The 14,768-nt window shown below is 36.7% G+C and overlaps 1 protein-coding gene across 5 annotated transcripts in view; it reads right to left on the bottom strand.

Annotated features, from left to right (window-relative positions):
- kiaa1549lb (KIAA1549-like b) overlaps positions 1–14,768 on the bottom strand; it is a 128,277-nt gene that overhangs the window by 18,680 nt on the left and 94,829 nt on the right. For 4 of the 5 annotated variants that reach the window (XR_007181603.1, XM_048168609.1, XM_048168607.1 and 1 more), the window contains 2 exons: positions 8,052–8,184; positions 1,217–1,600 (listed from right to left, as the gene is read on the bottom strand). Coding sequence is in view for 4 of the 5 variants with exons in the window: in XM_048168609.1 (XP_048024566.1) it covers positions 1,217–1,600; positions 8,052–8,184 (517 nt within the window). In the remaining variant the exon portion in view is untranslated. The remainder of the gene's footprint in view (positions 1–1,216; positions 1,601–8,051; positions 8,185–14,768) is intronic. The other variant, XM_048168608.1, reaches the window with a different exon arrangement.

Below are 14,768 nucleotides of genomic sequence, written 5' to 3'. Positions count from 1 at the left end.
AGAATTTTCATTTTTGGGTGAACTAACCCTTTAAATTACTATAAAGGTGGTGGTGCTGGATCGACAAGCTTGTAGTTGTGTATATTGTCTTTTTCCAATTTACCTCGTCATGTATTTACATGGTAGTGGCTGTTTTCAGCTAGCCTAGATTCACCATAGAACCTGTAATGTTCCTATATCACACGACTATTAAACAAAATTTGGAGTCAAATCTGAATGAATCAAGCGACTTGCGCTGTTTATCACTTCATAGAGCAGCAGAAACGCAGCGCACATTCATCAGCGGCAGCTATGTGCGGGTATTTGCCTTTTGCAGTTTCCTATGCGCTACAATTAAAAAAAAAACAGCACTCATATGGGGGAGGGAGGTGGAGGTCTCTTTCGCTTTGGCCTGTCAATTCATAAGACAAACCAATTGGCCGCTGTCCCTGCATGATGGGCCAGTCTGTGCCAAAAAAAAAAAAAAAAAAAGGTAAATAAATAAATAATCAACATTGTATGGGCCCCAAAGTGCGTCGCCCCACCAAGAAAATGCTCAGTATGCCCGATTACCAATCCAGGCCTGCAGATCACTCAAACTATATATGGAAATTGAAGAGTCCTTATATGGTCACCGGTGGAGTCTGGATGTCATCAAGTGGAAAACTTTGTAAGGCTAGTTCTTTTTTTTTTTTTTTTTTTTTTGAGATATCAACCTAAAATTTGGCACAGAACTTGTTCAGATATTTAGCTTCAATTTTCTTTAAGTTATAGAGTTGAACATGTTTTGTAAAATATATCATTGATATAAAATATAAAAATATATATTTTACATATAGTGGGGAAAAGCTCACAACATAAAATATAACCAAAAAAATCTTTGGGGCTGTACAGTTGCCTTAGAACATGTGGAATATAGCCTTAGAATGTACTAGTCAAACTGACCCATGAACATTACAAACGTAACACTTTGTTTGTGTATATGTCAAAATGTATCAGCGTGTTGAAACTTTGCATGCATGTTCGTGACCCTAAATGAACAAAATTTCAAGAAAAACAACATAGGTTAACTGATATTTCCAACAACTCAAAAATCAAAACAGGTTAAATTGACCCCCAACAGTACAGAAAGGTTAAGCAAGTATTATGCAAATAAATATGATCAATTTTACTTTCATGTTGACTTTAAGACTAATAAGTGTTTATAATGGCTTTAGTGACAGAATCACAACTGTACCTGTTTGGCCAGACTGCACTGGTAAGGGTCTGGTTTATAGGCTCGCACCCACTGAAGGCCTCCCTGCCCTTGACTCGTGGTGCCTGGTGCACTGGTCACCACCTCTGAGTAGGGGATGACTGGACCCAGGCCATAGGGCCCCAGTGGTGGATGCTGATGGTGGGAATGATAGTGGTGGTGTCTGCTGGAGGTGGAGTGGCCAGCTGAAGCTAGACTAAAGGCTTCCTCTAGCAGGAGATGCATCTGCTGACGAACCTCATCTATGGAAGGCTGAGAGCTCAGCGTTGATGTCTCAGATTGACCTTTGATTTGTCGACCACAGCCAAGATAATGGCGGCCCGCCAGTCGGTCGACATCAGTCTCTTCAATAATCTCTGGCTCAGTCTGCAAAAGAAAAAATAAACACAAACAGATGCACAGATATTCAAAAGCTACTGGATGGTGATGCTCAAAAGAAAAATGAAAGGAATTGTTCACCCAAAAATTAAAATTCTGTGATCTTCAATGTCCATTTGATTTTCTTTCTTTTGTGGAAGAATGGCCATGCAGTTGTTTACCATAAAATGTATTTATATATATGTAACCCCTCTAACCCAGGTCCTACTCGCCCCGCTCTGCACGGGCCTAAAGGCTGCAACCCTTAGTGTCAGTCACTAGAGCATCTCTTGAGATCATAAGAGTGAGGTTTACTCACATAGTGACTACTAGCTTGCCTCCGTTACACTCACTCCCCTAAACCTCACTCCCATCTGGATCACGGCACCAATGTAACCCCTCTAACCCAGGTCCTACTCGCCCCGCTTTGCACGGGCCTCGAACCTGGGTCTCCGCCGTGGGAGTCGGACGCTCTAACAGGGAGGCTAAAGGCGGCAACCCTTAGTGTCAGTCGCTAGAGCATCTCTTGAGATCAAGAGTGAGTTTTACTCACAGCGACTACTAGCTGGCCTCCGTTACATATATGTAAAAAAGTGGGGTAATGAAGCTCCAAAATATCATTTTTGCTGTTGCAGATTCAAATCTAGTGCATAAAGAGTCCAGTGCACCAGCTTTGGCATCAACAATCCTAAACGCCATTGGTTCTCCATTGGCTGAGGAGAATAAAAATTATGGTATGGCTTCAGAACATTTATAGCATATTTTTTTATTATGATTTTATGTTGTTTTTGCCCCAGGTCACTGTATGGAAAAGATTAGCAAGAGCATTCTTTAAAACATTTTTTTATCTCCAATTGTCAGAAAATGTAATGCAGGTTTAGAAGAATATGAGCTGCAGTCAATGATGACAATTTTATCTGTATTAACTATCCATTTTAACTGTATTAACTGTTCATTCAAGTTGTATTTGTGATGCTTTTTGAAACTAAACTACCCAAAGGACCTCAAGTGCAGGTTTGAAGCACTTCTGAAAATCTTGATGGAGCTAGATACAACCAAGCTGTCACCGAAAGTCCAAGCACTGAGAATTAAGATGCTGCAGTGATTGGGTAACTGTGAGACACAAAACAACAAGTATGAACACTGGCTAGTATGTCTTGATAGCTCCTCTTTTTGCTGCCTTTTGAGTTTTTGTTATTCCCAAAATAACCTCAATAAATAACCTAACCCCCAGTTGCTTCCCGGGTGCCGCAGCAATGGCTATGTGTGTCCATGGCTTGTAGTGTATGTGTTCACTACTCACTGCTCCTAATGTGTGTGCACTAACTTGGATGGGTTAAATGCAGAAGACAAATTACGAGTATGGGTTACAATAATTTGCCTTCACTTCACTTAATTTTTAATTTGAATAAAAATAAAATAATAAAAAAAATTCTTATGAATTTAAAACAAATTGGATTTATTGGTTCTATTACTTAAATACCATTCTTACTTGTTTCATTTACATATGACTGGCAAATATGTATCACATCAAGTATATTAGTTTGTTTATGTTAACAAAATATGTAATCCAAATTGATGGAAATTTCACATGCAGTTAATTATTAGGCCTAATTGAAATGGGGGAACCCCTGCCTCGACCTCCAAAGCAGGAGGAGAATAGGCTTCAAGGATGACAGGATGAACAATTTAGAATGGATAGATGAATAATTTGACATTGTGGGGCCGTGAATATGAGTTGAGTATGCTCCAGGACCTCGATACCTCAGTGTGGAGGTCTGGGAAGAATGGCAGATGTCTCCTGGGTTTAAACCTCACACGCTTGTGAGAAAGCGTTAATCTAACTTACACGTTCTCACTCCTTTTTACTCATCCGGCCATTATAAACTTTGTCTACAGTTAGCCAGCTCCACCTATGACCCCCGTGATTGATGCACTGACTTGGCAGATGCAGGACCCAAAGCACGGGGTGCAGACACCTGGCTCTTTTCGCGAGTGATGGGAGCCAGGCATCTGCACCCCATGCTTTTGGGTCCTGCGTCTACCAAGGTGGCGTGTTTGTGCGCACCATGATTCAAAGAGACACCACTTCATGGCACACTAATTAAATCAAATTAAACAAATATTAGCGCTAAACCCCTGTTAATTCTCAATAAGTACTTTTGTACAAAATGAAGGTAAACTAGTTAGTAATAAGTGAAACTGGTAATGCTGTTTTTGGAGTTGATTAATCCTTTTCTGCTGTGATCTTGAGATCTAATGTCTTTTATTTTCAGTTGATTTCATCTAAGGCTGTGGCTGGAAGTCAGTTGTAGTTGTTGTGTTTCTGCTCGTCTGTTTTTTTTTTTTTTTTTTCTGTTCTCTTCTTTCCTTCAGTGATTCTGCTTGTTAACAGGCTTGTTGACTGCCCAAGTGCCATCATTTCATGTGGTATGTGTGGGCCAGATCTGAGCTGTTACTATCTGGGAGGCCAGTAATTAACAAGAAAAACTAAAACAGCCCTGGTACAAATTTTATTCCTTTTGTGGCTGTGTACCCTAAAGGAATAGTCCATCCAAAAATGAAAATCATTTATTTGGCCTCATGTAGCCCAATGATAAACCCATATGACTTGTGTAGAGCACAAAAGGAGATGTTTTGAAGAATCTTTACACTGCTCTTTTCCATATAACAACAGTTCACAGTGTTCAGGAGCTGTCATACTCCAAAATTAACCAAGTTCGAACCAAAAAAACAAAACAAAATACAAATATTAAAATAATCCATACAACAACAGCACTATATAAGTCACCTTAAATCATAAGATAGCATTGTGTGAGGAAAAGACATGTAAATAAATTGAAAATATTTACTGAAAATATTGTCCGGCATGTGTGCTTGTGCATACTGATGCAGCAATGCAGTGATAACAAAGTCCCTTTTTTTAAAAAAAAGTAGAAAGATTTCATACAAAGGTTAAATATAAATTTTAATTTTCAGTCTTATAAGCAGGAATTATTTGGTATTTGGTATGCCAAGATTAAAATAAAAATGTCAGATGAGCGTTGTGCCTTGACAAGACTAATTTTGGTAACAATAAGCCACACCTGCACACGACCTGATCCCAAAACAGCCCTACCATTCCGATATGCTTTATGAATCAGACTCTCTTTCATCCCAAATTACCATTTTCATTTTAAATCTTTTCATAACGTGTCCCCTGAACTTTCATTGGAACAAGTGAGTGCTGTTAAAATGAATTCATACATGATCGCTGATTATCCTTGTGATTATATACAACTAATTTTCTAAATTACTTTTTCTTTTTATTACTTTTTCTCCTGTGTCTCTTTCTATCTTAAAAACAAAAATTCTTATAAAATACACAATAATAGCAGAATAGGAGAAATAAATGGTGTGGAATCTTCTCTCGTTCAATCCGGGTTGGTTTAAGAGCGTGGGAGTTTTATACTGATCATGTATCTGTTGTGCACAGGCCCAGTAAGAAAGAGTGCAGTGATTAAAGATTTCAGCAATTCACTGACCTGTCTGTCTTTTGTTTTTCCCTCTTTTTCTTCCTCTCTCACATAATCCAACATATTATTCTGTTAACTTACCATTTACTCTACATTTCATCTACTCTTATGTTCAGATCATTCATTGGCAGTGTCCTGCTTCTCAGGCACCATACAGAGGTAGGAAGACATCAAGGCATGTCCAAATTCAATGTTTGCATAACATTATGTCTACTAAGGTGCCTTTATCATGCATCCACAAATGCCCAAATGCAAAACATGCTTGTTAAAACACACACACACACACACACACACACACACACACACACACACACACACACACACACACACACACACACACACACACACACACAAATTGTTTTAATATAGACAATGAAAAGAAAATTGGGAAACACTTTAGAATACTGTTCCATCATTAATAAATAACTACACAGGAACAAATGAGCAAGACAATATTAAAAGTCTAGTACTAATAATTAACAAGAAACTCAGTTATTTGTTATATATTGTCATATCGCCCATCCCTAAAATTTGCTCTATATTATTCAGACATTACAGACAGAAAATGAAAAGTATGACTTTCTGAATCTCCTCTGATCATTAGATGGTGCCCTGGAACTAAAATCCTAAGGATGGTTTCCTTACAAGTTACTTTCATACAAAAACACACCTTAGGTTTCAGACACAGTCTGTCTCTCTCTCCTTTCCTGTGTGTCAAATGTGAGAGTTGAATTACTTGTACAGGATATCTGGTGCAGTGCACCACATAAATCAGCCCCTCTTACAGCATCAGTATGAAGATCTGGGGAAATTTAGCCAATGGCAACTAATTCCCACTGTAATCAATAGAAAGCTATTTTTACACAGAGTCAGAATCCACATTAAGTACAGGGACACAGATGAATTAACAACAGTATAACTCATAGTACATGGACATAGACAAAGACTGTGTGGCTTTTTTAACTGTTTAAAGAGACCGATTTTCATGCTCAAAATAGGTAAGCTCTATTTCAAATAAAACACGTCAGCATGTTTACAATTGCTGAGAGGTGCACACAGTCAGCATACTACAGTTAATTTCACTTAAGTTCTGGGACACGACTGCATGAGTGCAGTCTTGATAATGTTTCATGTCAGCTTCATGCTTTTTTTACAGTAAAGAAATACAAAATGGTCAACATTGATTCCATTCTCCATTCCCAATTGCAATCCAGACCAAAACAGTGTGCTTCTGTTTCCATAGTGATGAACTTGCATCATGATTCAGGTCACCTTATGATTCTTCTTTCATTAAAAAAAAAAGACCAGGGGCCTGATGTATAAACGTTGCATACACACAAAAAAAAAAGGCACTGAAATGTGCATACTCAATTTTCCACGCACATATTGGGATTTATAAAAAATAAACTTAGAGTAAATATGTGCGCACCATACAGGAGCTCTAGACCATGCGTACGCACTCTTTTACTGGAGTGAGCGAAGTAATGAAGTAAACAGAATGATTTTAAACCCTGTTTTCCATTTGAACATTTCAATTTTCACATTTAGATTAAAAATGTGCCACTCTCCTTAATGGCATGCTGTGTTTAAATGTTTTAACTACAGCGAGGATTTCTTGGTGCACGATAATTCCATTTTAAATTGTGTTCTAAATAGCAGAACTCATGCAGAACTCAATAGCAGACAGAAAATATTTTCAAGCAAATAATGATCAATGAAGCGCACTTCGTCTAAGCAGATAGCTTAGCAACATAATGGCATAATAACAGACACTGAAGGAATCGCTTGTTGATCTTCCGACGAGTAGCTACTGTACTGTACAACCTCTGCTGAACGCAGGTATTCTGTTAGTGACGTGCACAGACAGACAGTAGCCTAAAGATAACACCTTTTGTGGTCTTCCCATTATTATGAAAAATACCTCTGTATTTGAAGGATAGCTTTTGAAAAAAAAACAGTAAGATATGCATGTTTTATTTTTAAAATTTTTTGTCAGTGAAGCGCTGAGTCAGACAAGTATTTACAATGCAAAAATAAGACCTATCCGTTTCCATTAAAAATATATAAACATCCTAAAATAAATGTTTACCTTATGGGCAAAATTGCTTACATTTGATTTGTTTAAAACAAATATAAATACTATTTGGCCTGTGGAAAAGAATAACTCTTCACTGAAAACTTTCTTTTAACAGTATTTTGTACAATTTTGATTTATTTATTTAATTTTCTAAAACAAGACAAGGATAGTGAATGATTATTAGCAATGTAATGTGATGGCATTTTTCCTAATGTCTTGTACCGTTAAACAGGGTGTCACGTGAATATGCATGAAAATGATATGCAGATGACATAATGCATAGTAAAACTAGGTGTTGTAAGCTCTATATATGGTTATTTTGGGGAGGAGACAGGGCGGAGATTCATGTATGCACAATCTTCCGCTGACTGGTTTTTATAAAGGAAATTTTGTGCAGGTTCTGGCATACACATGGTTTTATAAGTCTGAAAACTTTTGTGCGTACAGAAAATCTGGCTTTTATGCATACGCACATTTTTAGGATGCAGTCTACGGAAAGTTTTATACATGAGGCCCCAGAGCTTTTTTTTTTTACCTTGTTAATTTTGCAATAAATAAATAAATAAAATAAAATAAATCAGTCAATCAATCAATCACACGTGGCCTAACAAAAAAAAAAAAAAAAGACTTGTAGCAGCAACTAACAAGAAGCGTATCACAACCCACCCAAAACTCCACCTAATAACAACCAAGCAAGGCCTTACAATATCATATGTAACTGTCCAATATACATTTATGCATTTGGCAGATGCATTCATCCAAAAAAAGCCACAGCCTGTTGCTGGCTCCATGCTCTGCCAGCTGTTTTGGAAACCTTTCCATTTGATTTTGCTAATGCTTTATACCGCTTTTCACGAAGAACACTCACATCATAGCCACTGTTACGGATCCCCTTTCTGGGTCTCTCTCTCATGACCAGAAGATCCATCTCTGTTCCTCCAGGACTGGGACTGTTTAGAGACTGTCTGCTGCGATGTGTGGGGTGACTCACCTGAGAGGGTCTGAAACCAACACACACACACACACACACACACACACACAGTTTAGAACAATAGCATAACATTATGCAAGTACATAGACATGTACACAATAAATGTAAATAGGACCTCCGTATGTATGTATGTATGAGTTTGTCATGTCCACTGAAATAGATATTTACAGGTGCTGGTCATATAATTAGAATACCGTGAAAAAGTTCATTTTTTTATTGTAAATTATTTTAAAAAATGAAACTTTCATTTATACTAGATTCCCTACATGTAAAGTAAAACATTTCAAAAGTTTTTATTTTTTTTTTTTTTTTTTTTTTTTAATTTGTTGATTAGAGCGTACAGTTAATGAAAGTCCAAAATCCAGTATCTCAAAATATTAGAATATTTACATTTGAGTTTCATTAAATGACCATCCCTACAGTATAAATTCCGGGTATCTCTTGTTCTTTGAAACCACACTAATGGGGAAGACTAATGACTTGGCAATGGTCCAGGAGACAATCATTGACACCCTCCACAAAGAGAGTAAGTCACAGATGGTTATTACTGAATGTGGTGGCTGTTTACAGAGTGATGTATCAAAGCATATTAAATGCAAAGTTGAATAGAAGGAAGAAATTGGGTAGGCAAAGGTGCACAAGCAACAGGGATGACCGCAAGCTTGAGAATACTGTCAAGTAAAGCCGATTCAAACACTTGGGAGAGCTTCACAATGAGTCAAATGAAGCCGGAGTCAGTGCATCAAGAGTCACCACACTCAGACATCTTCAGGAAAAGGACTACCAAGCCACTTCTGAAACAGAAACAACGTCAGAAGCATCTTACCTGGGCTAAGGAGAAAAAGAACTGGACAGTGAACAGTGGTCGAAAGTCCTCTTTTCAGATAAAAGTAAATTTGTTGAAATCATGGTCCCAGAGTCTGAAGGAAGACTGGAGAGGCACAGAATCCAAGCTGCTTGAAGTCTAGTGGGAAGTTTCTGAAGTTAGTAATGATTTGGGGGGCCGTGACATCTGCTGGTGTTGGTCCATTGTGTTTTATCAAGTGCAAAGTCAATGCAGCCATCTTCCAGGAGATTTTGGAGCACTTTATGCTTCCATCTGCTGACAAGCTTTATGGAGATGCTGATTTCCTTTTCCAGCAGGACTTTAGCACCTGCCCACAGTGCAAAAACCACTTCCAAGTGGTTTGCTGACCATGATATTACTGTGTTTTATTGGCCAGCCAACATGCCTGACCCCTGAATCTATTGGATATTTTCAAGAGAAAGATGAGAAACAGTCGATCCAACAATATGCAGATGATCTGAAGGCTCAATAGTGCCTCAGCAGTGCCACAGGCTGATCACTTCCATGCCACACTTCACTGATGCTGTAATTTGTGCTAGGAGCAAGTCATTTGCTGTAATATGTGCTGCCGACCAAGTATTGAGTGTACAAATGAACATACTTTAAAGAACTTGAACTTTTCTGTTTTGAAAATCCATTTTTTGATTGATCTTAGGAAATATTCTCATATTTTGAGATACTGGATTTTGGACTTTCATGAGCTGTACGCTCTAATCATCAAAATTAAAAAAAAAAAAAAAAAAAAAAAAAAAAACTTTTGAAATGTTTTACTTTACATGTAGGGAATCTAGAATATATGAAAGTTTCATTTTTAAAAAATAATTTACAATAAAAAAATTAACTTTTTCACAATATTCTAATTATATGACCAGCACCTGTATGTATGACATTATAGCTTATTTATTAAGGTGCACTCTGGAATGAGGATGTCCCTTCCCCTATTACCAGTGGTAGCCATCTTGGTTCATAGCTGTTATGTAACAAGAGGCTATTGGCTATTTAAAAATTGTCCATGCAAGAATGATAATCCAGTACCAGTGAGGCCATGAATGTGTTAAGGAAATTAATGTATTAAAAAAAAAAAAAAAAAAAATTATTATTTTTTTATTTATTTTGGCTAAATAATGCCACTCTAGTCTGATGGATTTACAATGAAATGATATATAACAAAACATGTAAACACTTAGAGGAAAGAGATTTATAAGATATTCACAGTAAGAAAAACTTCATATGGAAGCTGAAGAAATACTTTAATAAGCAAAAAGATTGAGTTGCTGTGTAGGCAACTTCATCATATTTCATCATTCTGTGTCCTGCATCAGAGCAAAGAATCATTCAAACAGCAGATCACAGTAAAGCAGAGGTTACCACTTTCACACAGAAGACAAAATAACATGCTTAACCTATAAGGGGTCACTGGAGATAAATGTCATCAGCAGTTTTAAAAATGCATACTGTAATGTGCCTTAAAGGCCCCAACGAAATGCTCAGAGATACAGCCTTAAATCATCAGTGTCCAAATAATACAATTACTGGGTTGACTTTTTAAAAGAAATGAATAGGTATTTTTTTTAACCTTCTGGTGCACAGCATTTACAGCATTACTTTTTTGTGATATATCTGTTATGGTATATGAATGAAGTGATAATGACTGTTACTTGTTTTGTCAATGTTCACAATGGAAAGCAATAATTACAGACTATGGCTACCGCCTCAGCCAAATGCGACTTCTAATGCCTTTTTGGAGCATTTACAATACTCAAACCTTTATCCCTTAAATGCATACCTCGGGTCTTTATCGACCCAGGACGTCATTCACTACTTCTCCTCATTAATTTTTTAAAGTTAGACATCAACCTTCTTAGTATTCCTCAATCAATTCATTTTAAACAATATAACAAGAAAAAAATCATAAAACTTTAAAAGAATGCCTGTTTTCCCATTCGTTTTTGTAAAAATTGTATAGGGTCACTAACAACCCGAGGTGTGTATCAGTGTACATTTATCTTTTCTGCACAACAATAATTGAATAATTGATGACGGAATAAGTGCAATTCAACTTTATTCCACAAGGTGGCAATTTCTGATACACAATGATGATGTGACATTTCATTCAGACAGAAAAAAACGAAAGAATGGGCAAAACATGAAATGGCTCAGCGATTTACTGCAGAGCAAGTACTAACGCAATCAAATATGAGTGTCACTGTCACTGGATGGATCTGGTGAAGCTGTTAGTGATCAAAATATTGATTTTGAAGATGTTGAAAATGATAGTTTGCCAGGTGAAAAAAAGTATATTTCTATAATGTACTTAAAGTGCTCTATTTTCGTGCACTAATTTTGTATTTAATATACTAAAAATTCTACTTTGGTACTAAGATAATCTTAAGAACATCTAAGTGTACTCAACTGTGCTATTTTGAGACACCATGACATAATAACTAAAATGTGCTTTTAATATACTATCTCTGTATTTAAAAAAAAAATATATATATATTTACCACTTATAGTACATTTGAACCCATAGTGTACTACTTTAGATCATATTTCATGGTGTCTCAAAATAGCACAGTTGAGTAAACTTAGATGTTCTTAAGATTATCTTAAGAAGTACCAAAGAAGAATATTTGGTATATTAAGTACAAAATTAGTGTGCGAAAATAGAGCACTTTAAGTACATTGTTGAAATGTACTTTTTTTTCACCTGGGTTTGAATGGGCTCATTCGTGATCTCAAACATAAAACTAGCCTATTGTTTGCTGGATTTACTGGGAAATGAGCTCTGATGAGGACAGTGATGATGGCATAAAACATCTGCTCAAACTGAGCCCTTCCAAGCTCCAAAAGGTAACAAAATATGATTTATTTTATTCTTCTGTAACTGTTACTCTAATATCAGGGGAGTTTTATATTTTCGCGACAAGTAGAGATCCATCAGTGTTAGATATAGATTCGGGTCGCGAATATGTAAGAATGATTGTCGAAACATTCATGTATTTAAGGGTTAAAGCTGGACTAAAGGCCTTTGGACTCTCTATAGCCATATGTGGTTAAAACGTAAAATGGCACATGCTCTTTTGTGCATGTGAAAAAAAAAGTCATCTGAACAACTATTTTCAATGGAAAATAGCTAAAGCCTGCTCAAAAAGTCACTAAATGTTGCTACTGTTTGCATTCTGCCTAGTGTCAGCTATGGAAGGCATGTTAAATCTAATGGCTTTATGCTAGAGAAAATGGTCTGATGAAATCGAAATTTTGTACTTATATAATCACCATCAGCTAAATCAGCTCTCTACAGCCATGGATAAGAGTTGCCTCTGCCAGCAACAACCTATGGGGACCACCGCCCCAGTTACCCACTAGTCTATCACACAGAGAAATGAAAATACCTAGAGGATCGCTTACTCTTTATTTGTCAAGGCACCTCTTCTGCTGCTGAGAACAATCTCACTTTCTGTACTCTGGCTGCAAGTAGTGGGTAAGCTGACATTCCTCTGAAGTCAATCTATAGACAAGCCCTAAATCATACCCTTCCTGTCATTTTGCCTAATGCATTTCTAGTCAGAGTTTACTAGTAGATGTCACCTTATCTAGTGAAACTACATTTTTTTTTTTTTTTTTTTTGTCCAAGCCCTGCTTGACTATCATAGCGTTAGATGAACCCTCTGGGCTCCAGCATATGGAGAATTACAACTCAACCTCCAAGTCAGAGCACTGAACAAGTAGATCATCTAACTACTCATTACACGCATGAATGTTCTAATCACACCGGTGTGATTGTACGCTCCAGAGACCAGCCAAGACTGATTGACTGACAGGTTTTGCATGAGTTTGAGTTTTTAAACAACATGGTGGTTTAATGAGGAAATTGGCACCCATTCTGTAATTTTCCTTGATATAAAGGTCTTATTGGAATCTGGAATGTTGACTACTCAATATTCTAAACCCACTGATAAGAAGCACTCATCCATCTTATTTGAAGAGAGGGCCAGCCTATACTCAATTTCTTCGTTTAAAGTGTATTTGCAGTGTAGAATCTGATTTTGAATAAAAAGTGGTGAAAATGTATAAGCGATTTATCCTCAGGGGTTATCAGAACAAGTGGATGGATTTTGCTTTGGAGAAAGTATGAAATGCATCCTACAGACCAGTGAAACAAAATAAGTTAAACAATTTGTTACATGTGCTTTTACTAATGTTATCTGTTTGTTGTCTTGTCCATGCGAAAAACAATTTGTGGGCAAGACAAATAGTCAAATTAAGTCACACATTATTAAACACATGAATGGAATCAGAAGACCAGAAATACAGAGACTTCTACAAATGGAATGTAAATGGAATACCTTAGATGTTTATATTGTAGTGATTTTGGATTAGCCTCACACAAGGGCACCACAAATGTAGTTATTTATGGTCTTAAATATTAATATTTATATTTTATATTAATATTAATATTGAGTTAGGTGATTCCTTCCAATATTTCGGGGCACCAGCAAGGAATCTCACCTTGACAATAAAGAACAATCATGGAAGATTGTTGACTAAATTAGAATTTTATAATTTGGAAGAAGTTTATCATCTAACCAATCTGAAGGATTTAATGAGATTCAGGCGAGCTTGTAGAGCCTCTGATTATCAACACAAGAATGACACAGTTTGAAATAAAAATGAATTTATTAACAAAAAGATATACAAGAGTAAAATATCACACTCACTAAAAACTACTAAGAAAATTGAATCAGTAATCAAACAGAAACCACAAACTACTACACAAATGGACATTAACAAAAATGAATGCCAAGTAGATGAGCAACGGATTGGATGAAGCAAAGAATGGGTAATTAGCAGTCTATGGGGGAGTCAGTTGTGGTCTTTTTGGATGCTGGTGTGAAATAGTAAATAAGCATTTACTATGAATACAGATAACGTGTCTGATGTATCTATCTGTATACGCTGACCCTAGATAAACAGTCTCTACACAAAGAGCAATCTTATATAGCAACAACCTAATGCCAAGGCTTTTGGGAAAAGGTTTGGTTAGCTTATATTTACGTTTCACTTGGTCGGGTGATCAGTCCGGCGATGGGAAACGTCTTCCACTGGTATCCTTTGCAGTAGGAGAGACTGGATTGCTTTGCAACAGTTACAGAGCTGCACTGAGTGCTGGGATCTTTGTGTAATCCAGAGAACTGTAGGTCAGATGGTGGTCGATCCGCAGGATCTTCTGTAGGTTGGAGGTACTTGAGTAATGCAGGTCAGGAGCCAAAGTCCTCTGCAGAAGCAGTTGGGCTGCTTGAAGGTCCGTGCTGTGAAAGGTTTACTCGCAAGAATTTAACCATGGTCATGCTGTTGTTCTTCCCTCGTCAGGTCAGAAACTCAGAACAACACTGTAAAAAATGACCGTGATTTTAACAGTAAAAGACTGTAAAAATGCTGCGGTGAAAAACTGTTGATTGGTTTACAGAAAGTTTCCGTACTATATACGGTGAATAACTGTAATAGATCTAATTGTACATTTAATGTAATTTTACGGTAAAATACCATTAAATTCACAGTTTTTGGAAGTGAAAAATAACAATTCATTGTAAAATTTACAGTGAAAAACCGTATATTGACATTCCCACAATTCCCTGCGTGATACTTCACATTTGATATATTTTCGTTGAAATAACTCTGTTTCTTCTTAGTTTTTCTCATTTTTTTCTAATCAGTTATGTACATTAGGGTTTTATGTTACATCTAAT

The sequence above is a fragment of the Megalobrama amblycephala genome, linkage group LG19 (assembly GCF_018812025.1).
Source record: "Megalobrama amblycephala isolate DHTTF-2021 linkage group LG19, ASM1881202v1, whole genome shotgun sequence".
In the NCBI taxonomy this organism is placed as follows: domain Eukaryota; kingdom Metazoa; phylum Chordata; class Actinopteri; order Cypriniformes; family Xenocyprididae; genus Megalobrama; species Megalobrama amblycephala.
This window is presented reverse-complemented; position numbering and strand designations above follow the sequence as displayed.